The sequence below is a fragment of the Chelonia mydas genome, chromosome 5 (genome assembly GCF_015237465.2).
Source record: "Chelonia mydas isolate rCheMyd1 chromosome 5, rCheMyd1.pri.v2, whole genome shotgun sequence".
NCBI lineage: Eukaryota > Metazoa > Chordata > Testudines > Cheloniidae > Chelonia > Chelonia mydas.
The window spans coordinates 100,706,347-100,730,532 of NC_051245.2; the positions used below are offsets into that span (position 1 = coordinate 100,706,347).

At 39.9% G+C, this 24,186-nt stretch overlaps 2 protein-coding genes across 2 annotated transcripts in view; both read left to right on the top strand.

Annotated features, from left to right (window-relative positions):
* The first annotated feature begins 697 nt into the window (after positions 1-697).
* On the top strand, positions 698-10,565 carry CD274 (CD274 molecule). Its single transcript, XM_043546957.1, is given in 8 exon segments — positions 698-766; positions 1,617-1,970; positions 3,220-3,513; positions 5,791-5,901; positions 7,574-7,595; positions 7,597-7,628; positions 8,269-8,334; positions 9,466-10,565. Coding segments are annotated over 8 exon segments (957 nt in total). The 5' UTR covers positions 698-711; the 3' UTR covers positions 9,489-10,565.
* A 9,484-nt stretch (positions 10,566-20,049) lies between these two features.
* Positions 20,050-24,186, top strand: part of LOC102933512 (programmed cell death 1 ligand 2) — a 31,576-nt gene continuing 27,439 nt past the window's right edge. The window contains exon 1 of the mRNA XM_007065600.4: positions 20,050-20,489. The gene's annotated coding sequence lies outside the window, so the exon portion shown is untranslated. The remainder of the gene's footprint in view (positions 20,490-24,186) is intronic.

The following is a 24,186-nucleotide window of genomic DNA, read 5'->3' on the forward strand; positions in this document are numbered from 1 at the left end:
TCTCTAGACGTGAACTGAAACCTGTATTTGTGAATATATGTGAACTGCAAAACTAACTGGTACAAACATGGCTGAACCTAACAACCATTCAGAATACAAACACTCACACTCTGGTTTTGTGTCATTCAACTAGCTCTATTGACAGCAGATATGTTTCATGCTGAGTTAAAATAAGGGAGAGCCCTCCGCTCCCTTTCCTCTAAAGCTACAGATGGAGAACTTTTCTCTCCTCTTTTTGGTTTGGAGGAACAATGTTTCCAGATAACTTCCTCCCTCCTCATTGGCTAGTGCTGTGAGAGTTCCCTACTATAATCTACTTTAACCAATGTCTGTGTATGAGCACTTACTTTGTGGCATAAATTGATGAAAAGTGTATTGTTACATTACAAATGATGGATAACTGTGGGAATTTTTTATTTTTTTAATTTATTTTTAAATCTGTTGTCCAGAAGTTGACACAGTTATATGCTGGAGCAGAACAAGGATTTTATTACCTGATTTACCAAAATATTTGCAATTTCCTCCATAGTCACAGATACAATACGAGACTCCTGATGTACCTTTTGGGAATCTGGCTTATCTCTGTTTATAGTAGAACTCAGTGCCTGTGTGCAGTTACTACATTCTGCCTGGCTAAAGTACAATGTATAGTGTAATTTTAGAAAACACACCATAATAGGATTTTGTATCATTTTAGGTTCTTTCTGCAAGATGGAAAATGCATTGCTTTTGTGTATATTCGTGTCCCATTGGCATTTCCTAAATGGTAAGAAGCAGAAATATTTGTTTAGGTTTTTTTTTCAGTGTATGGGCATCGGAACTATACCTTCCAACTTAGTTTTTCTTAAACTGTTAGGTAAAAAAACACTGTTCTTTATCATTTAAATGTTAAGCCAAACGTGTGCATGAAAAGGGCTAGATTGATGTAGCTGGCAGGGGTAAATGTTTCAAAACAGTGTGGGGGGGTATAAAGAGCAGATGTAAAGAACTGCACAAAGGAAGACAAAGGAAGACAAAGCAGTGCGCAAGTTTTATTGGTCCACAAAATCACAGAATCATAGAATATCAGGGTTGGAAGAGACCTCAGGAGGTCATCTAGTCCAACCCCCTGCTCAAAGCAGAACCAATCCCCCATTTTTGCCCCAGATCCCTAAATGGCCCCCTCAAGGATTGAACTCACAACCCTGGGTTTAGCAGGCTAATGCTCAAACCCTCCCCCCAAGAACTACGCTACATATTCTTGAGTGTCATCTACTTGCACTTTATCTAGTAACTATTTACTTACATACAAACATAGAGCACTCTTGTAATAGGAAGCAGCAGTACAAGCTTCTCCACAGTGTTCTGAAAATAGGGGCCAAGAGGACACCCACGCCTAGTTTATCTACACAAATATCCTGTGTGTGTGTGTGTGTGTACAACTCCAGTGTAAATAGCCATTTAGGTACCTAACTGGTTGTGTGCATGCACAAATGCCAAACTTGCACACAGACACTGTGGATGTTTGTGTGCATAAATTAGGCACACAGAAATGTATCCACACAGTTGGTGAAATATAACTTTGAAAATCATGTTCTTTTTGGAAAAGAAGTTTTATTCTGAATTCTGTTTTCCAGCTTTATTCACAGTTGAAGTTCCCCAGCCACAGTACATTGTAGAATATGGGAGCAACGTGACTATGGAATGCAGGTTTCGAGTGAATGGTCAATTAAAGCTTCAAGATTTAAGTGTCATTTGGGAGAAAAAAGAGGAACATACAAAAGAGGTTTACAAACTTCACAAGGGAAAGGAAAACTTTAATAACCAACACAGCAGCTACAGCGGAAGAGTACAATTGTTGAAAGATAAACTGCAATTTGGAAGGTCTATGCTTCAGGTCACCAGTGTAAAATTTACAGATGCAGGGACTTACCTCTGTCTCATTGGCTATGAGGGAGCTGACTACAAGACGATTGCTTTGCAAGTAAAAGGTAAGCATTTTTTCCAGATAGTGGAAATCAGTTTATTACTGCATTATCCAGTTACAAGTCTCCCCTCACTGACTTCATTGGGATGGCAATAATGCCAGAGGGTGAAATTTGGCTCTTGGTCTGTAACTAGCATTCACAATGTGTGTAAGATCTAGCTCAAGCCTCTGCATTACAGCATTGTCAGCTCAACTCAAGAGAGCACGTTCTGCCCATCCTTTCCTTCTCTCGCTTATATTTGGAGGGTAATGAGGGAGGTGGAGATAAGGCAGAGCACTTCTTGTGCAAAAGTGCCCAGGTTTCCTTAAGCACCTCCTACCTCCTGGTTACACTGAGGACATTCTACCCTCCCCCTATGGCCCCGTCTCACCCATAGCTTTGCCTTCTGGAGAAGAGGAATAATCCTGAAGAGGTAGGGGAGAGGAAGGGCAAAATACCTGAATGGATTCTCATCCTCTGGACAGGGATGGTGCTGACACCTCTTGCCCCAGGCTGTGACCCCTGATACAAGTTATATGTTGCCCTCATTTTCTTTCTGAAAAATTATGGGTTGCTTGTCTCAATACTGCTGGGTATATATTGTAGGTTGAACCTTGCAGTTCTGCACAAGAGTTTACTCAGTATCAAGAATGCAAAGTTCACTACAAACTGTTCTCCCACAAAGATGCAATGGAAAACATGTAGACTAGGGGGAAGATTAATATCACTTTGATGCATAGATATTTATGCAAGTAATTCCCCCAAATGCTGATGGGAGCTATGGGATAAATTATGGGTTCTGGTGCAAGTATGATGCAGAATCCGTAGGACCCCAATTGTCCACTTGGGTTCAGCATCCAAAGAGGCCTCCACTGACCTTCTGAGGCACCCTCCTGGCACTTACACAGGAGCCCAAACCCACACCTACCTCTGGGTGGAGTCTGTGACTCTGCCCTTTTCTACCACACATGGCCGCGAAACAAACAAAGACTGACGTTGGGGAGGTCAGCTGAAGAAAGGTTGATACAACCTTTAAAAAAAGTTGCAAAACTGTAATGAAAATAGCTCAGTCCAGGTACAAAACCTACCTCCCCACTTTTACCATAATGATGAAGCAAACAATAATGATGTTTAACTTGATCATCAAAAAAATATTACTTGCTCACATGCAGAATTTTGGCTCGAAAAGAGCGTGACCTCCTGAAATAACACACGCTCTTCTGTCAGCACCATAGCTATAATAGCTTTTTGTGTCGTTGTTGTTTTTGTTTAGCTCCTTATAGAAACATAACCAAAAGAACTGTGATTGTCCAGAGGACTGCAGGACAGAACGAATGGGAGTTAACATGCCAGTCAAAAGGGTATCCTAAGGCAGAGGTCATTTGGCATAATGGGGAACATCAAGACTTCAGTGACAAAGCAAACACAAGTTATGAAAGAGGAACTGATCAACTGTACAGTGTGACAAGTACACTTAAAACCAACACAAGTATTAATGAGACTTTTCACTGTATATTTTGGAACAAAGAATTTAAAGAAAACACATCTGCTATTTTAATCATACCAGGTAATGTTTCTTAAGTAAGGTTGTCTAGATTGGATCAACCACAACCTGCTCTTCCTAATCTAGACAAGGCCAAGCAATATATTGTAGAAATCGGTATAGTCTGGGGGCTTGAATAATAGCTGGAAACTCTTGTGGGGGTTTTTAAATCTAGGCTCTTAAACTTCCTCTATGGCACTGGGTAAGTCACAGAACTGCCCTGCCTCAGTTTCCCACATGCAAAATATAGCTAATACCTTGCAGAGGTTGTATAGGCATTAATGTGATTGTAATGTGCTCTGAACACTGAAAATGCTAAGTGTTGTTATTAGGGTATTTTTTCACCATGTTAATATTTCCAGTATATATGGAGTGGGTGGGTGGTGATTCAAGGTGGGGAGTTCTGCACAGCTTTAAAAGTTATGTGAAAGTTGTGTATGAACCTGAGGGTAGAAAATGTCCCAGTCTAGCTGGAGCTGAGAAATGAAACCCTCCCCTGCAACTTAATCATTGACATGTACAGTTTGGGGATGATAGCCAACAATTCCTTATTCCTACATTAAATTTAAACAAATTAGTACCAGAATCAAAATCTGTACATAGAATGGAGTGGGAGGAAGACATTGCATAAATCCAAAAGTACAGACGGGGCCCCAGGAAACTGCTGGAATAAATCATCAGAGGGAAAAAATGTTATAGTGAGCAAAGTATCAAGGGGTGATGGTATTTAACAAGGGAGTGAAATGATTTAAACAGCAAAATCCCCAGGTGAGATACAGTCCAGCCCTGTAATCCTGGGTGTGGAACTCTGCCTTTCCAAAAGGATACTCCCCAGTCTGTTTTCTGAGCAGCTATTGTGATAGCCATTTCCTTGAACACCTATGGAAGAATGATCCCGCTGCATCCTGTCACAGACCCGTTTGTGTTATCCAGTGCACCTCCTTGGATACCACTGACTCCAGAAGCAAGGATAAATATTAAATTGTCTTCCACCTTGTCTGAAACAGTTTCTGTTTATTGACTTGTCTCACATGGCTTGAAATGCAGCATCAGGGTGTGTCCTTGAACTCAATTTAAAAATGTATCACACCAAAATTTGTGCATAATCACCCTAAGGTACATATAGTAGATAACAGCAGAAGCAAAAGAGAAAGCAAAAATAAATAAGCTGCTTGAATATCATTCTGAAATGCCGAGAGCAGGGTGATAACGTGCAGAGTGGGAGCAGGGGGTTTATACCTGCGACCTGAACAGAGTTAGCTATAACTTCAGATGGAGGTTTGCAGTGATTGGTGTAAAATCAGTTTCTGCACTATTGTATATCTTTTCCTTAATGATTAAGCTCCCTTCATAAAATGTTAGCCTTCAAAAATACTAATATCATCCTGGGGTGTATTAACAGAAGTGTCCTGTGTAAGACACAGGAGGTAATTGTCCCTCTGTACTCAGTACTGCTGAGGCCTCAGGTGGAGTACTGTGCCCAGCTCTGGGCACCACTCTTGAGGAAAGATGTGGAAAATTTGGAGAGTCCAGAAGAGAGCAACAAAAATGATAATAGTTTTAGAAAGCTTGTTTAATCTTGATAAAAGAAGACTGAGGAGGAATCTGATAACAATCTTCAAATATATTAAAGGCTCAAATGTTCTCCACGTTCACTGAAGGGCCAGGGAGTACAAGAAGTAATGGGCTTAATCTACAGTAAGGGAGATGAGGTTAGATATCAGGAAAACTGTATAAGGGTAGTTAAGCTCTGGAATAGACTTCCAAGTGAGGTTGTGGAATCCCCATCACTGCAGGTGTTTGTCCAACCTGTTCTTAAAAACCTGTCAGGGATGGGGTACGTTTACTTAGTCCTGTCTCTGCACAAGGAGCTGGACCTGCTGACTTCTCAAGGTCCATTCCAGCCTTACATTCCTGTGATTCTGCATTTCCCATATGAGCATAGTAATGAGTCATGGACATGTCTTGTGGTGGTCAAAGTTGTTTGAAATTCTTAAAGTAATTATTGTAATTCAATAATATTAACAATATTCTCAGGTTGTTGGGTTTTGAAATAATCGCAGAGAAATAAAATCTATATAACTTATAACCTGTATTTTTAAATGGTGACAATTTTTTGTGAATTTTTTCCATTTTGTCCAGTTCCATGAGCTCATTGATAATCAAGAAAAAAATAAGACACTTAGAAATTTCAACAAAACTTTTTTTTTAAGATTCAAGAAAGTTTAACCTGCTTGAGTAATTTAACTGGTTACTGTAACTTGATTATTTCTCTAATAATTTTCTTTTAATCCTTTTTAGATGATACAGTGGATAGTCAAAGGATTAACAGTAGACACTATTTTGCAACAGCTGGGGCTGCGTTGGTTCTCTTTGGATCATTGCTTCTATTTATGCTCTGGGTAAAAAAGGGTATACATTTTTTTGCCATATTTTTCTCCTTTTGTTATGTTTGTTGATACTAATAGGATTGAAATCAGCTGATGATGATCTGTTCCAACTCCTCCACCCTGAAACCGCCAATTCTCTTAATTTTTTTTATCACATCCTTCCTGCTTCATTTGTTTTTTCTTAATCTGCTCTCACCACATAGTAACCATTAAGGTAGTATTTATCATTTCCCTGGCACAGGGAACTGTTTGGTCATCTGCCTACAGGCAGCTGTTAATGCATCTCCATTGGTCAAACTGTAGATGATGCTGCAGAGTGTTTTGAATGGTGCTTTCCCCATTCGGAAGTGAAAGCTTTTTCTACTCATCTGGCGTTGCCAAAGCTGCTTCCAGTTCCGTGGTTTCTCTCATGAGATGGAATCTACATGTCATTAGGCTAGCATGATAATTGTCTTTTCTGTCATAGCTTCTAACAAAACTGTCTGAATTTTGACTCAATAACTTTATAAGGTAATTATATGAGTGTATTCAAGTTATATTTTTTGTCATGGCTAAAATGTAACAGAGATGACCATAAACAGGTATTTGCAAGAATTTTTGAGATTTACATCTTGAAGATTTTATCACAAGAGGTACTCCCCCTCCCCATACAGTGGTTTGCCACCACTAGTTTGTTCCATTTTCTTGATTTTTTTAAATTAGGTTTTGTTTCTTCAGTTAATTTGAGTGACTTAAAAAAGCTGGTAGTTTCAGGATCAAACTGGGTTGCAGAGAGATTACCTGAAAAGTACTGGAGGTCTCCTGTTATGCTGACAGAACCACACCAATTTGTCATACTGTAACAATATATGACCAGAAATGCATGAGGAAGCTTGCGTCAGGCAATGGGCTAACGGCTTACCAGAAAATCTTTTTAAATTATTTAGTAGGCATAAACACACAGCTGGCATGAACTTCAACTGGAAATAATACAGAGCTGTGTGGTATCTTTTTTGGTAATAACTCTCAGTAGAGGTATTAAGGTTATGAAACTGTTTTACTATTTCAAGCTGTGTAATATATTCCCCCATCACCACCTCAGCACTGGAAATAGCTTTCTGGTTGGAAATCACATGGAAAAGGTCTTCCATCATCAAAATTTATGATAAGATCTCCATTAGGACTGCATATTCCTAGTCCATCAGGTTAATGATAGCATAACATTGCTATGTCAGACTCTGTTAATCTCTTCACACAACTTACCCCTGCCCCACATAAGAGGGTGTTATGGAGATGTCTGTCTCAGGCCCTGTATAAATGTTTTGTATTTTTCTATAACAGCCCCACAAGTGATGTCAGCAATGGTGTTAGCAATCAACAGTACAGAGTGTGGTGGGAACAGGAATACACTGTGAAAGTGGAGGAGGGAACAGAGGAAATCCTTGGTGTCTCAGAAGATTCCCTCCTGGGAATCTAATATTAAGGACACATTTTTCCTAAGTTACAAGAAAAAGTAATATTTTAGCTGGTTTTTTCCCAAGTTTGCACTGGAACAGTAACACAGGTGATTTTTCAGTAGATACAAAACCTAATTTGTAGTCTTTTAGGTAAAAATATACAACAGCAAATAAGTTAGATAAATATTTCAGGGGTTTTGTAGTAATGCTAAATCTAAAATGAGTATTTTCTTTCATATTTTCCTTTTTCTCTTGCAGCTAGAAAAGATCAGGACAGGGAGATGTACAAATAATGCAGCAGTGAACGTGATAAGTAAGTATTGCATACATGTGGCTGGATGTGCTTCAAGTGAAACTGGCTTAATTGAGAACTCACTACGTAATAGGGGCAACCCTAAGCAAAATTGTATTCTGCTCCATTTTGCATTCTTCTTTTAAGTTGTCTGATAACTAGACAGTAATAATTAAACAATGAACTTGGTGCCTTTTATTTTCTGAAATAATGAAAACATATATTCCAAACAGTAAATTAAGTACAATATCAGAGTGGACCAACTTTGCATATTACAACACAAACAGTCCTACCAAAGAGAAATTAGGTAAAATTGTAAGCAAATACAAAGACCAAGGTTTTAAAAAGTGACTAGTGATTTTGAATCGGTCAGTTTCTTAAAATGTCTTAAAATGGCTCAAGTTCCTCCCTCCTCCAGAGGCTACATCAGATGAATAGTGTTTGAGAAGGAAAAACAGTTTTTAGTTTTAGTTCTATAAAACAAACTGTTTTATGCATTAATACTTCTTGTAAGCCTGCAGTTCAATTAGGCACTCAGCTTACCTAGAATGCCATGGTCAGAATTCTTTACAAAGGATTTATGACCATACATGCAGGGGAAAAAAATATGCTCACTCACGTGTATATGTGTGTTGATATTTTATTTTTATTATTTTAAAAGAATTATCAACAAATGAGGAAGAGGGCAATTGCAGAGAGATTTCTCCTGAGAATGAAGAACTGGAAAGTAAGTACAGGTGAAAAAGGAAAAATAGTAGCGAAGTTCAGACAGTACAAATCATCTGCCAGCTTCCATGTCCAGGAGGAGAGCATAGCCCAGTGGGAGTTGGAGCTTAACAGCAGCTTTTGCTAAGGGAACTGACAGATTAAGAACTGGCCTGTGGATTAGTTTAAAAATTTAGATGCAGATTCTGAGCACTTCCCAGTCCACACTCCAGTGGTTTTAGGGGATCCTTTCCCAATTATTGACTGACTGATCTGAGGCCTCCTATTTTCCTTTCTCCTACCTGTTAGTTACATTTTTTGTTTTTAAATCTTTGCACTCTAGGGAATCTTTCTAGGTCTCTCTGGCTGATCTCCAAAAAGGAGTTTCCAGGCAGGGAGAGACCAGTAACTTCAGAATGAGACCCCTTTACAATTCTTCCATCGCTGGTTGATGTTCAGTCACCTGGAGATAAACAATCACCCTTGTTAGGATGCTGCAACGTGGAGAGAATATTAGAATGCTCAGTAAAGTCCATGGACTATATTTTTATGTATTTGTCACATGACTCTGTCCTTGGGAATGGGGCAGCACAACCAGCTAAGCTGGAATTTGATAGCAGCTAGTAAAAGGATAATTCCTCCTTCTCTGTTTGTACTTGGAGATTCCTGTGAGTCAATGGCCACAGATGCTAATTTTGGCTAAATCAGGTCCGAAGTCATCAAGAATATAATTGAAAAATACGATCCAATCAGTTAATTTTTAAACATCAGTTAGTTTAGCCTTCTTTGTGCTAGATGAGTACAGCTGAATTAAAAATTGATCTAGTTAAAGAGGTACAAACCGTTAATGTGAACAAATTTTGCCTGGATTGGGCTCATGACGTGGTAATTGGACAATTGCAAGCCACAATAGAGATTATTTATTTTCTTCTGGTGTTAAAAAGGTTGGGTCAAATTCTACATTGATTTATATCCACTCAACCCTACTGGCTAAATGGGTGCAACTTGGTGCAGAATTTGTGTAGTAGTGTAGGCTATGTATTTATTTATTTTACTTTTGGCTTTAGTCAGACTAAAGATGGGAAATGATGTCATAAATGTGTGGTGATGTCTTTTTGTAAAATGCTTGTATAATTTTTTTTTCTTTTCACAGATGTACGAATTGAGGTGACTTAATGCAGAATGTTTTCTTCCTTCACTGAATATGTTCTAGAGCTCTGGAAGTTTTATTTTAAATACTATTTTAAAATGTCCTGGTCTAATTCTCCTTTCATTTACACCAGTGTAAATTCAGAGTAAATTCGCAGAAGTTAATGGAGTTATCCTGATGTAAAACTGATCAGCATCAGGATCTCTGTGTATGTATTTGTATTTATTTAAGTTCCTACATGTCTGCTTTGTCCATTATGCACTTTTGTGGATGTTGTTCAGGTTTTTTAAATACTTCCATCAAAAAAGAAAGCACTTTAGGTCCCTACCCTAATTCATTTTATACTTGTTTTTAAAACATTCCAATTTTTCTCTGAGCTCTACATTCCCTACTGAGACTCTATCACTTCCAGCCTCCATGGATGAAATTGTCATCACTTTGACTTACACAAGGATAAGAATGTCATGCATGTGGGCTACCATCTCTCCTCATTGCAGATTTTAAGATATTGGCTAACGTTAAGCAGTTAGTTAGTTCAACAGAGAAAAGGCTGTTTAACCCTCTTGTCAACATCACGATTCCTCCTGGGTTGGAAGTCAGCAGATAATCTCTTGCACTTTGAAGACGCTCTAGAGAGTTAGAAGTTCTACTGTTTACTGTTACCAGGGATATAGTTGGCACCACCAGTTTGCAACTGGTCATTATTCTGATCAATCATCTGAAAAGCAAGACTTTGGACCTTCTAGAAGAGTAGCCTATGGAGTAGACTCTTTGGAAACAGTTGAGATGGAACATCTGCTATTCTATGATACAAAATAGACTTTCATGATTTAGTTGGGGATTGGTCCTGCTTTGAGCAGGGGGTTGGACTAGATGACCTCCTGAGGTCCCTTCTAACCCTGATATTCTATGATTCTATGACTCTGTGAAATCATTTAGCATGCATTTTGGGAGCACTTTTGAATTCTAAGTATCATTAAGCTATGGTTTGGTTATATTTTGCAAGATACCTACTTGTCTTTACTGTGTCTTTATTTTACTGTGTCATAAATTATGAGAATTATTTATTACAATAAAAATTCAAAACTATATTTTTTAATAAAGAGGGTGTTTTGTTTCCTTTTGTATCCTATTTCCTAAGCGCTTCCCCTTTGTATAACATTTTCTCCTTACATTGGCATGTCAAGAGCCTGCTACAAGGACAAACACTTATTAGGATATATGTATGTTATTACAATAACTTGAAATATCATTCACAGTCGCTCCAGATAACCTTTTCCAATCTCCCATCATGAAAGCCATCATTTGAGATCTGGAAACTCACTGTACTCAGATCTTAGTTTCAGATTTAAAGTAGCCAAGTCTTTTCTGTAAAGAAATTAAAGGGGTATTAACACCTATGGACAAAGTTTATGAACCTTCCTGCAGCACTGAAACAAACTGAAATCCATAGGGTGAAATTTAGTCCTGTGGATAGGGCTACCACTTAAGTTTCACTTAAGCCCTGTTTTGAAGGCTTAAGTGCATAGGCTCTGTTGGGGTGAATTGCTTCAGGGAGAATAACTCCTAAAATGAACACGACCCTATTCATTCAAAAAGTCCTCGTGCATAGGATCTTACTGAGGACTTCCTAAGAGAAAAAATACTGACTCCAGCATTCGTGAGATATGACTTTATGAAAAAGTTGGAAAACTTTAAAACAAAGTGGAGTGCTTCTCTTTTCAAAATGCTAGTATTCAAACAGCTTGTGTGAGTCACTGCAAATGTTGCAAAAAAAAAAACAAAAAACCCCAACGCCTCTAACTATACTATACCACACCACAGTGAGAGCAACGTGCTGTAAATCAGGTTGTCGTGACCTAAAGGCCAAAATGTCTGACAACCGTGGCCTCCTCCTTTTAAAGGAAGTTGGAGCCTAGCTTCCTTTGCTGGAATTTGGTGAAGTGCTGGGCCTGGCTGCTTCTGTCATACGGATCACAGAAGTCATGAAAGTCATTGGTGTGGTGTGGTTGCTTTATGCTGCACCATGGATGCATTTTGGCTGTAAACCTGGCTTAACTACCCCACAGAGCAGCCCCCTGTGTCAGAGGGAACCTCCACTGGCATAGTGCTGATGTAGGGGGTCAGTCACCACTCACCAGGAGCCTCATGCTGGCGTAGGATGGGAAATGGGCATGCTGATTACTCATGAGTACTGTTTTAAATGTAAAAACTCCCTCAGCGCCTCTAAAGCCCTGATCATGCTTCCATTAAGGTCAATGGCCAAATTCCCATTTGCTCCAAGGATGCAAGATTGGGGTCTATATCCCCAGTCCCACTCCTTGGAAAAGCACCTAATCCTCTTTTACATGCACAGATTATTTCAGATCAGTGTGGTGCTGCTCATCCAAGCTGGACTCTGTTTTTGAATTTCTCTTTCTGTACAGCAACAGCTATTTGCATGTCAAAGTCAAAAAGCAGAGGAGTTCATCTAATTTCCCTTTGCTGGCCACATTTCCCTAAACAATTCAATAAATGTAAAAATAATACTACACAGCCAATGTATAGTTCCTTGTTGTCATACTAGGGGCTTTTGTAGAATGTGTTCTCATGGCACCACCATTTTTATATTGCCTGACTTTGTGTGTTTATATTTGCAACCTTAATTTTGTACTAACAAAACATTTTAGTTTAATTTCTATACCTTTTATGTGGGAGGAAAATAAAAGAACAATTTAAAATAAAATAAAAGATGCTATGGAGTGACACTAGTATTGCCAATAGTCCCATATGACAAGGGAGGTCCCTTATTTAAATAGAAAATTGTCTGTCCCATACAAAATCCGTATGGGATGCCTTTTATCCCCTATTTCAATAGCAGGGGGCCAGTACTCATGGTACATCTTTCCACTCCTCTCCCGACCCTGGCTTTTCAGTGCTGTGTAGGGAAATAAAGACCAGGCTGAGGTCAAGGGCCAGGGACCGGAGGAGAAAGATGCACCTGAGAGTAGTGGCCCCATGCTGGACAGGGCCCCCTGCTGATTCCAGCCCTTGATCACAGTCCCCTCCACTTTCCCTGCACAGTCTCTGTCTGGCAAGTGGATGGGGCTGTGTGCCCCGGATCTGTGCTGAAGGGCCAGGGTCAGGAAGGGGCTTTGTCTGACAGGCCAGTCAGTACTCCCAGGGTGTAGCCTCCCTGCTTGCAGAGTCTCTGTCAGCATCCCCAGCAGAGGAGCATAACTGCTGGTTGGTGGCTACTGCAGCTGCAGCAGTCGGGGAGTGAGGCGGGCAGGGAGCCTGGTCCTGGCAGCCAAAAGCACCTGCACAGAGCCCTCTCTGTTTCCCCTGCTGGACAGAGCTCCCTCCTGATTCCAGCCTTTCAGTGTGGCCCCATCAGGTCTTCGTGCCCCCCGATAACCTTATTGCATCCCCCAGGGGGCCATGCCCCATAGTTTGGGAACCTCTGGCTATAGTGGAACTAGTATTTGGAAGTCATATTATTCATGGCTAACATTAGCTGCAGCACACTTTTACAAGTGGTCAGGAAAATATTCAATGCAATTATGAGTGAAGCATTGGGAACATCAGACATTCCTCCTGGACCTAAACAGAAAAAAATGAAGAGACTGTGTAGATATAAAAGTCAATGGGAAGAAAAATACAACTGGGTTAAATCTGTCACTGGCAATTCTGGTAAAGCCTTTTGTACTTTGTGCCAGCATGAATTCACTAACAGGCTGTGACAAAGCTCTGTCCTTGCCTCCGTGGGTCCCATGTTTCCTGGCAGATTTCGCTAGCCTCAGAGGCTCACCGTGACCCTGCATGTAACCCTTCTCTCTCTAGAGACAAGGGTCACAGTCTACTGAGCCATTTTCATCATAAGCCAGCAAGGCAGGTGAGGAGAAGTTATCCTTCCTTGCACAGTCTCTGTTGTCTCCCAGTCTCAGTGATTAATCAGGGGGCAAAGGTGTGTGGGGGAGCCCGGGCCCACCCTCTACTCCAGGCTCCAGCCCAGGGACCCTAATAGTATCAGCTATGGTAGCTGACCTTTTAGGAACATGACATGTACAATTCCCTGGGCTACTTCCCCCACAGCAGCCCTCACTTCCTCAAGCTCCACTTCACCCTTACCTCAGGGCCTCCTTCCTTGTGCCTGATATGGTGTGTACTACTCAGCCTCTCCAACAGCACAACTTCCTCCCACAGCTCCTGACATGCACACCCACCTGACTAACTGGGAGGCTTTTAACTAGTTTCAGCCAGCCCCTGATTGGCTTCAGGTGTCCCAATCAACCCAGCCTTCTCCCTACCTTCTGGAAAGTTCTTAATTGGCCCCAGGTGTCTTAATTGACCTGGAGCAGCTGCCATTTCACTTATCCTGGTACCAGGGATTTGTTTAGCCTGGAGCTAATATAGCTATCTCCCACTACTTTTCTATAGCCATCTGGCCTTGCCCCCTCACAGGGCATAGAGGTGAAACTGACCTGAAGCAGCAAGCAGCAACCTATAGACATAAGAAAAATACGCAGGCCAAAGGCATGACAAATATTAGCAAATTCTTTGTCTCTTCAAACACTGAAAGTGACATAATTGCTGCATGCGTAGGGTGACTAGATAGCAAGTGTAAAAAATCAGGACGGGGGTGGAGGCAATAGGTGTCTATATAAGAAAAAAGCCCCCAAAATCGGTACAGTCCCTATAAAATTGAGACATCTGGTCACCATAAGCATGTGTAATTACAACTGTTTACCACACAGGTAAACGCAGCCTAAATTATAACAGCATGCACTGTGATAATAAGCTTGCCAGTGAAATGTTTCATGATTCAAATATTGAGAACAAATTGTGTTGCGGAAGAACCAAAGCAGAGCTATTCGTGATCAATGTTTTGGCCCCAATGTCTGTGGGGGATTGTTTACGGGATTTATTACCACTGTTACCAGAACGCACATGTATTTTTCTGTAGCCACCAATGCCTCAAATAAGGGGAACAGGAAGAATTTTCTAATGTGCCTACAATATTTCACCATAACAAATGGCATTCAGTTCAAGTTGCTCAATTTTTATGAAGTTGGTGATGAATCTGCAAAAGGCATTCATCATGTTAGTTTGAACTGCCTAGAGAAATACCAGCTCAATGTTAATTGCATTACTGCATACTTTGCTGATAATGCAAATGTGAACTACTGCAAACACAGTCAGGTGTATCAGTTGTTATTTACAGACAATGACTGCATTTTGAAGGCAGACTGCCCTGCACACATAGTCCACAGTACCTGCAAACATGCGAGTGTCGGTTGACACAGAAACAATTGTGTTGAAAATTTACAGCAATTTTTCTGTGTCCGCAATATGCAGAGAAGAACTCCAAAGAGTTTTGAGTTTGTTGACATTGAATGGAAAGAATGGAGTAGTGTGATATGTGAGTACAAGATGGCTATCCCTTAACCCAGCAGTTGATCAACTTTTGAGAAACTGGCCAGCAATTACAGTCACAAAGTCTGTACACTACTTCAAGTCACTACAGGAGTCTTGTCCAGTAGCATTAAAGAACATGTTCACATAAGATGGTGAGGATGCCTGCATGTGTTTTTTTCCACAAAGTGGCTTGTGTCTTTGATGTACTTATGAGAAACTTGGAGGCATCAAAGCTATGCATTGCTGATACGTATGTGCCATTTTAAGCTGAAGCTGCTGAACCAGAAAGAGGATTTGTTTTTTTTTGGATTCCAAGCTAAACAACTGATGAGAAAGCTACTACTACAACAAAAAGCAAAGGTAAAGCAAGCCATCATTACGTTTTATGACTCTGTGCTTTTGTACATCAATAAATGGTTTGATTTCTCTACTGACAATGCAGTGAGGAAGCTGAAACCCATGGGTCTCTACGAGAAGCTTAGTTTCTCAGATAATGAGAACATAACAGATGCACTCAAAATGAGGGAAACCGTAAACATGGACTAGCTCTATGAGGAATTCTGCACCAGTTGATATGTGATCACAATATCCAGAAATGACATTTCCAAATCTATCAGTGAAAAATGGAGGTACGTGTTTCAGAAGTGTGGAAAAGAAAACTTGAAAACCTTGTTCCAAATTGTGTAGTTTGTACTTAGTGCATCAAGATCAAATGCATTTGTAGACAGGATTTTTTCATTAATGGGGAATAAATGGTCTGACATACAGAACAGATACTGCATAGATTTAATTAAAAGTGAACTCCAAATTTGCATAAACTTCCAGTCATCCTGCAAAGATTTCTTCATCCCTGTACAACAAGACTGGGAGTTGCTGAGTGCTGCAAAAAGCAGCAAGAAATACCCCTAGCAAATGTAGGTGAGTACTGCTTTTATATTATTATTATTACTATTAATTATCATTATTATAATTATTATAATCATATCAGGAGGAGTGGGGCAAAAGTGCTAAGAAAACAGTCCCTTATTTTTGAAATACAATATTGGCAACTGTACAAGCTTATTCTGCCTGACTCCATTTATTGTAAATGACACCACACTATAGAAGCACATTGTAGTAGGGTGTTCTGCCCCTGCTACAATGTGGCAGAAGCATGAAAGAGCTTGCATAAAACAGAGTTGGGTGTGGCTGACTGTTTTTTTCCCCGAGTTGGTAGAGATAGGGTTGCCAATTTGGGTTGGATATATTCCTGGAGGTTTCATCACATGACATAATTTTTAATTAAAGATTAATATTTAATTCCTGGGGACTCCAGAACAATCCTGGATGGTTGGCAACCCTAGGTAGAGAGGGCCACCAAGCCCCACACACCATACCTAGGTGCTGTATGTTGGTGGTACAAACTACCAAAGATGACATTTTAGTTGTTTACAATGTGGGGTTTATTATTTATTCTTATTTTATTTATTTTAACTTAGTGGGAAAACATTTTCTTGTCTGCCTAGGCCAAAACTGCCTGAAAGATTTTTCCTCCAATTTTACAAACTACCCACTCAAAATCAGTTTTGGGCTAAAACTCCAAACACAGCCTATGTCAGGATTAGAGCTGAAAGAAACTTTTAATAATTTAGTTCTTTCAGCATATCTCAAATGTCCCTAATTTTGACAGATATCACTCATTTATGTCCCAAAGTTACCACACATATTTGGTGTCCTCTCATATCTATGGTTAAAAATTATTTACATCAGAAATGTAGAATCATGAAACAGAAGTTATAGAAAGAGTTGTTTAGAAAAGTTCAAACACCCACCCACACATAACCAACTCCTGAAATCCTGAGCACTTGATGTCAACAGGAATTTAAGGTGTCAAGCCTCTCAGCATTTGACCCACGGATGATAGACCTATAGCTTCAATTATGAAGTCCTTTTACTAGCAGTTTGTTTTGGAGGTAATCTTCTCCATCTCCATTTCCTCTTTCCTAAGAATCTTGATGTGCTAATCAGTGTGTGTATCTGAAAGAAAACCAATCTCTGCAGTATATGGAGATTGATATTTTGTCATCTCGGTAGAGGAATGAAACGTTGGTTCCTTCAGTGAACAAAGATGGTAAGAAAGGACCTGTGCTCTTTAGGCAAGATTCTAAATTTGCATTTCCTTTACACAAAATCTATAGTTAATAATTGGGCATGTAATATTCACTTTTTCTGTTTCAGTGAGTATTGTTTGCACATTGAGGGAATGTTTAGCTTTGTGAAGATCTAGAAATAAAGCAGTGAGCCATAGCAGGGTGTTCATTAACAAGTTATTTTTGCACCTCAAAGGCCAAGTGGTTTCAAATGCCCAAGAAGTGCCACAGTAGGGTGACCAGATAGCAAGTGTGAAAAATTGGGACCGGGTTGGGGGGGTGTTAAAGGGGCCTATATAAGACAAAACCTCTAATATCGGGACAGTACTGATAATATCAGGACGTCTGGCCACCCTATGTCACAGTAGCTTGTTAAATACATACCCTGAAGTGGTGTATTCCTGTTAGGGCAGGGGTGGGCAAACTACGGATCTGGCCTGCAAGCCCCGCTCTGGTGCTATACTTTGTAGTATAGACATGCCCTCAGCTAAAATGTAGATTTAAAGAAGTTGTTATAAACCAGTTTGATGGCATATTTGTCCTTTCATTATGTTCCCAGTGGAATAATTAATAATTATTATTATTATGTTCCCAGTGGAATTTATTATTAGCAGTGGTAGAAGGATAAAAATAGTAAGGAAAATAGAATTGCTACTGTGGGAACTGTTGGTCTGATAAATTGGCCTAAGGTCGTGTGGATTTGGAAATGCAGGAAAGGTATTTGTGGCAATGTCTTTTGGACCCAGTTTTGTATGTTTTGCCTAAGGGAGCTGATAGCGGTGGCACTGTAGTAATATGTGTTTATCAGGACTTGTCTACACAAGGAAATTGTAGCTGTAGACAAGTCAATAAATCTTCTAGTTACATCATCTGAAAAACCCTGTGTGTTATAACAATACCTTAAGTTACTATGGGAAAGGAGGGTGGTAAAGAGAGGAAATGAATAAGACAGGCTAGCAATACTCTGCCTGCACAGTTAGCTAATCTTTGCCTTTGGACTGACGCCAGTTACTTTTTGCCTCATCATGTTTGACTTAACTGTGAGTTAATATGTGGTGTGGCGGGGAGGGGAAAGAATCTGAGCACAATGAGTTCAAATTAATACCAATTTCACAAAAGTCAATAGAGTTACCCCAGGGATGTGTTTGAGCAAAAACTTTTATTCTATACATCCGTAAGAACCTTTGCATTGTTAACACCTGTTCACCCTAACACAAAGTTCCACTGGTTTTGAAAATGGCTTTATAACGTGCGCTAAAACCACTAAATGAAACTTTTTCAAAATCATTGTTCAGCATGCACTTTGCTAGTGCTCTGCACTGAACAAATTCAGCTGTGCTGGTGAAACAAGATTCAGTACTCAGGTCCTGTAGCAGAACTTAGACATGATTCTGCAACATGCTTGAAAAATTGCTTAGTGAGAAGACAGACCCCTAGATAGAGAAGACAAATATACTGGGTTATATTTCCTAAAACAGTTCAAAATGAGAGTGTGGATGATGAAACCAATGTAAAGTTCTGAAATGACAAAAATGAAAATGTGTGAAAGCGGTGTCCCCATTTAACAGCTAAATGCCAACCTTGGTATTGTATGTGATAGGAGGATAAGGAAGCAGACAGCACTTCCTTTGCCTTTCCCAGATCTCATGGATCCAAGAACTATGAGTAACAGGAAACAGCCTGAATTTAAAACAAGAAAAGGAAAATAAACTTCCCCCATCTAGCTGGTTTACTGTAAAACCAAAGCAGAGATAAGACAAATGTGTCAGACCTTGCCAGATGATGAGGATTAGAATATGTCAGCTTTTCTGGTCATGATTTGCAGGATGTGAGTTAACTGTACTACTAACAATAGTTATAAACTCAAGGATAAAATGACTGAGTTACATGAGAATGTTAAGGTCTTTTACAACAGTAAAAGTAACATTGCAGAGAGAGGTCTGCTGATATAGCAACACATTGAACATACTAAACCATGAACTACAGCTAATACTGGCACACACACACACACTCTGCCGCCACCCCACAAGCCTCTGGTTCAGAGGGCCCTTATGGCAGTGAGGAGGATTGTGAACACAGTGGAATTGGACCAGTGCGGCTCCATTCCATGAGGGGATAGGAATCTTGGATTTCACTCAGGAATAGGTATTTCCTGTGCATGGCAGAGCCCAGCTTTTAGAGCCTCACTACACCTTAGCATGCAGGCTTCTGGGGGGACAAAGCAAGGACGAGGGGGTGGATTCACAAGAGAAACCACACACAAATTCATGTAGATGTATTGCGGCAGAAAGAGGACTATAGAACCACAGCACAACCTCAAAAGAAAATTCCTTACTTCTCCTTTCCCTGATGTTCAGGCTGTGTAGGAGGGGGAGGACTTGGCCACACAGTTGTATGGTTGTGCAGTCTGTGCACAAGCTCAGGACAAGAACAAGTCATTTGTTCTTGTCCTGGCTCTTACAATACTATTATTCTTTGTCCTTGGATAAGTCATTTAACCTCTCTGCCTCTGCTCCTCCATCTGCAAAATAGGGGAAATTCTTATTTGACCTTGGTATGGAGTGCCATAAGTGTGTATGGGGCTTTGTAATAGGATAGCCTCTGCTCTGTAGATCATACAGTGTAGTTTAGATACAACATTCCACAATGCATGGAATATGACAATGAATAATGGGGAAGGAGGGAGTGTGGTTTATACAAATGAAGGTCATCATGAGATTGTTTGCATTTGAACAGCACAAGGTGTGAGTTTCTTCCTTATTAACTTATTCTACCTGAGATATTATTAGGTTGCCCTGGAAAGGTAGGTCCTTGTTAGAGAGACTGGGAAATTAAGTGGGTTTTGAGGAAAGAAAGCAGAGAGCTTGCCTTCTTTGCAAGGGGGTTTGTTAGTATTTTGTAAAGCTGTTGGAACGTGCTACAGAAATTTTAGGTATTCCTTCTGCAGGAAAGAGCCTCGTAAGCTTTTGCTGATGAGGTTAAGAAAATTTAGTAAGAGACTCTGTTGTTTCACAATGCAATATGATCTCATGGTTATTAACTCTATGGCCAAACTCTGCCCCCTATTGCACCACACAAGATGTAACTTTAAATAGTTTTCAGGGGTTAGTCAAGAACAGAATTTGACCCAATCAACTTACAATGTGTTTTGAACAAGTGTTCTCTGATTAGAACAGCCCTGCAAAGTAGTAAGCTCACAGAATTCTCACTGGCTTTAAACAGTAAGAATGAAACTGGAACATGTGCCTGTCCATTCCTGTGAAACGTCGGTGGTTTCCTTTTGATGCAAGCTTTAGTTTTTAAAACCCATGATATGTGAATACAATCAGAGAGTAAATGGACCATTACTGGCTGCATAAAGTGCTGTGGGATTGCTATTCTTTTCCCTCTGATGTTCTCGTGGCATCATACAAATAGGTTAGAGGTGCTTTGCCTTGGAAACCTTGACGATTTCAACTGCTATATGATCCCTGATTCTTCCGACAGCTACATGGGTCTGATGTGAGTATAATGCTACTAAAATGTAAAATGATTTCTGCTGCATTTTGTGACTAGCAGATAACAGCATTCCTACTTGGATTTATAGTCAGATTTTCTTGCTTGATTTATAGTCAGTTTATCTGATTTCAGCTGGTTTGGTTTCCATTCAGATTTTGGACCAGAGATGGGTCAGAACCAAGACCCCAGGTCCAAAACAACTTCAAACCCTGGGAGGGAGGGTTTCAGAATCTAAGCCTGGATATGGATCATAATCTTACAAATGGGTCCTCTCTATTTCATAGTTAGAACAAAAGCCATGGTGGCGGGGAGTAGCTTCAACTGGTGTATCAGTAAGTTGCAGTTTTTGCCCATCTATATTTCTGCCAGAGTTCATCTTACTCTGGCTTACGACTCAGTCTTATCCTGCCTTGCTTCCAATTCACTAGGAGTTTTAGAATGTGTCTCCTATAAAGTCGTGCTTGCTTTCTTTTACTTTGTATTAATCCCTTATTACATCCTGCATTCCAGGCTCACTGTTATACCTTGGCTTGTTGAAATCCTGGCCACAATGAAATCAAGAGCAAAATCCCCACTGACTGCATTGGGGTCAGGATTTTACCCCAGGTCTTTTGATCTGCAGTCCAGTACCCTATCTTCCAGACCATACTTCCCTTCACAGTAAAGGTAGAGTTGAGCCATGGTATACATAGACAATGTTGCATAGGCGATGATCCATATTATTATATGTTATTTGTCTGCCTTACTGTCCACACACAATATTCACAGCTTGGGGGACTCTATGCTGGGAAGCAGTGATTCTGAAAAAGATTTGTGGGGTTGTGATGAATAATTGGATGAACATGAGCTCCCAATACAATGATGTGGTGAAAAGGGCTAATGCAATCCTGGGATGCATAAAGAGGAGAATCTCAAGTCGGAGCAGAGAGGTTATTTTACATCTGTATTTGGTACTGGTGCAGCTGCTATTGGAATACTTTGCCCAGTTCTGGTGTTCACAATTCAGAAAGGATGTTGAAAAATTGGAGAAGGTTCAGAGAAGACCCACGAGAATGATAAAACCTTCCGTATAGTGATTGACTCAAGGAGTTCAAGCTATTTAGCTTAACAAAGAGAAAGTTAAGGGATGATGTTAGAGGGCTTATTCCTTCACCCTCCCACTTCCCTGGTCCTTCTCGCGTGAACAGAGAGCAACAATACCTGAAGTCTGAAGGTGCAAACAATGCGATGTTTATTGGGGTGAACTTCCAGCAAGCTTAAATCCAAGTTCCTTTTTCCTTATTTTCGAATCCCAATTTACTTCCTGTTTGCCCCTAATTTATATAGTAATACTCTCAGCTATACCTTAACCAATCATTTTACTGAAATTTACCTAACCAATCCCAAAGTATTGTAACATAATTCTCTAACCAATTATATCCCACTACCCTAATTAACTTACACCTAGCAAAATTAATTATACAGCAGACAGAAACAATTAGAGAACCAGACAGATTAACAATAGAAAAGTGTGGGCCATAAAGATAAAACATACAGAAATGAGGGTGTGTGGCTGGTAATAGCTCACCTCACCTGATGACTCTTGTTACAGTGTGTATGGTAACACCCATTGTTTCATGTTCTCTGCGTATATAAAATCTCCCCACTGTATTTTCCACTGAATGCATCCGATGAAGTGAGCTGTAGCTCATGAAAGCTTATGCTCAAATAAATTTGTTAGTCTCTAAAGTGCCACAAGTACTCATTTTCTTTTTACAGAAATGAGGATTTCACAACCACAACTATTGAGAAGTGATTTCTTGCCAGACAGGATGCTATCAAACTAAGTTTTCTTTAACCATCTTTAACTGGTGGTGATAGGCATTATCAGGACAGGATTGTATTCCTAACAGCCTAATAGCACCTTATTTCAGTGTGACTAGTTTGGAATGTAAGTATGTGACCATACACTTCCCAGCTTATGGCTGCCTCTGCTGCTTAGCCAAAGGCCTTAGCCTAAGAACCAGGCCTCAGACTATCCTAGTGAGAGAAGGCCCATACACAGGCAGACTGTGATTTTGATTCTTTGTTTTATACCTCTATAACTAGCTAAGTGTAAAAATACACCTAAGTTCTTAAAGTATAGGCCTTTACAGGCAGGCCTCCATATCTAAATCCTAACAGATGACTTCATTACAGTCTAAAAGTACCTGCCAAGGGTACACATAATTAATAATGGGCTTTTCATTCTAACAGAGAAAAGTACAACACGATCCAATGGCTGGAAGTTAGAGCTAGACAAATTCAGACTGGAAATAAGGTGCACATTTTTAAGAGATAGAGTAATTAACCACTGGAATAATTTACCAACGGTGATGGTGGAGTCTCCATCACTGACAACTTTTAAATCCAGGTTGGATGTTTTTCTAAAAGATATACTGTAGGAATTATTTTGTGGAAGTTCTATGGACTGTGCTCTCTGCAGGAGCTTGGACTAGATGATAACAATGGTCCCTTCTAATCTTGGAATCTATGAATCTATTAAAAGTGTATCTGTCCCACTACCTTCTATTAGGCGAAACGCCCCATACTTTTCTCAGAGGTTTGTCATAAGAATACATTATTAATTAATGTTTGTAAAGCACTTTGCAGAGCAAAAATGCTATATAAATGCTGAGTATTATTACTATGACTAAACTTTCACCGTCCAGGACATGGCCATCTGCAGACATGGAGATGGAGGAGGAGAAGAGTTTAGGGATGATTATTATACATGGCTTGTTAGACTATAAGCTTTCTGGGGCAGGAACCATGTCTTCATTTGTGTTGGTACAGTCCCTAGCTCCATGATGACCTGATGCTGACTGGGGCCTTTAGTTGCTATTATAATACTGATATTAATAATGGTGGCAAGTGGGAAGTATGAATTATGAAGACAGGATCTGGAATTGTTTGAAGGTGTCTGCTTACCCAGCAGAAGCATTTCCATCTTTGAATAATTTAGATGAAAGAAATAAGAGATGAAGCCACAAATTTGCCTATTCCAGACAGAGATGGTGAGCGTGGAAGGCAGATCACCTATATAGCCCTGACAGTTTCTAATTCTGATGACTATATTCTACTTATCTAAATTCTCCCTGAAGTTTCAAATGGATGCAACAGTATATTGTATTTTCCTTCCTAAACCATTGCGTAATCCCTTTGAAGTCAGTGGCATTGTATCAGGGACAAGTTTGTTCTTGAAGAAGAAGAATTTCCAGGTTGCTTTAAAACAATGGAAAGTAGCTGAAACTGTCTTTGAATTGTAGCATTTTGTGAAAAAAAGCATACAAGTTCTCTCAGATCCATGGTAATTTTGTGCCTGGTAACATGTTCAGGGTATCACCAAGGAGTGGGTTTTCATCAAGCAATACAAAATACTATAAAACAGCACGTAATAATGGTTGTGGTAGGTGGGGTTTCTGCAGCATAGCATATTAGTATAATTCATTACAGTTATTTGTACGGTACCATAGTGTGCATGTGGCTTTATAGGCACATAAAATTGAGGGTCCCTGATGTGAGGACCTTGCAATCTATGTAGAACAAATAGAATCTTAGAACAAGCAGAAAATATATTAGGCAAGCTTTTCAAAAATGGGGGCTAAAATTAGGCTCCTGAGTCCATATTTAAGCACTTAAGTGAGGAGGTCGGAGCCTAATTTTAAGCACCATTTTTGAA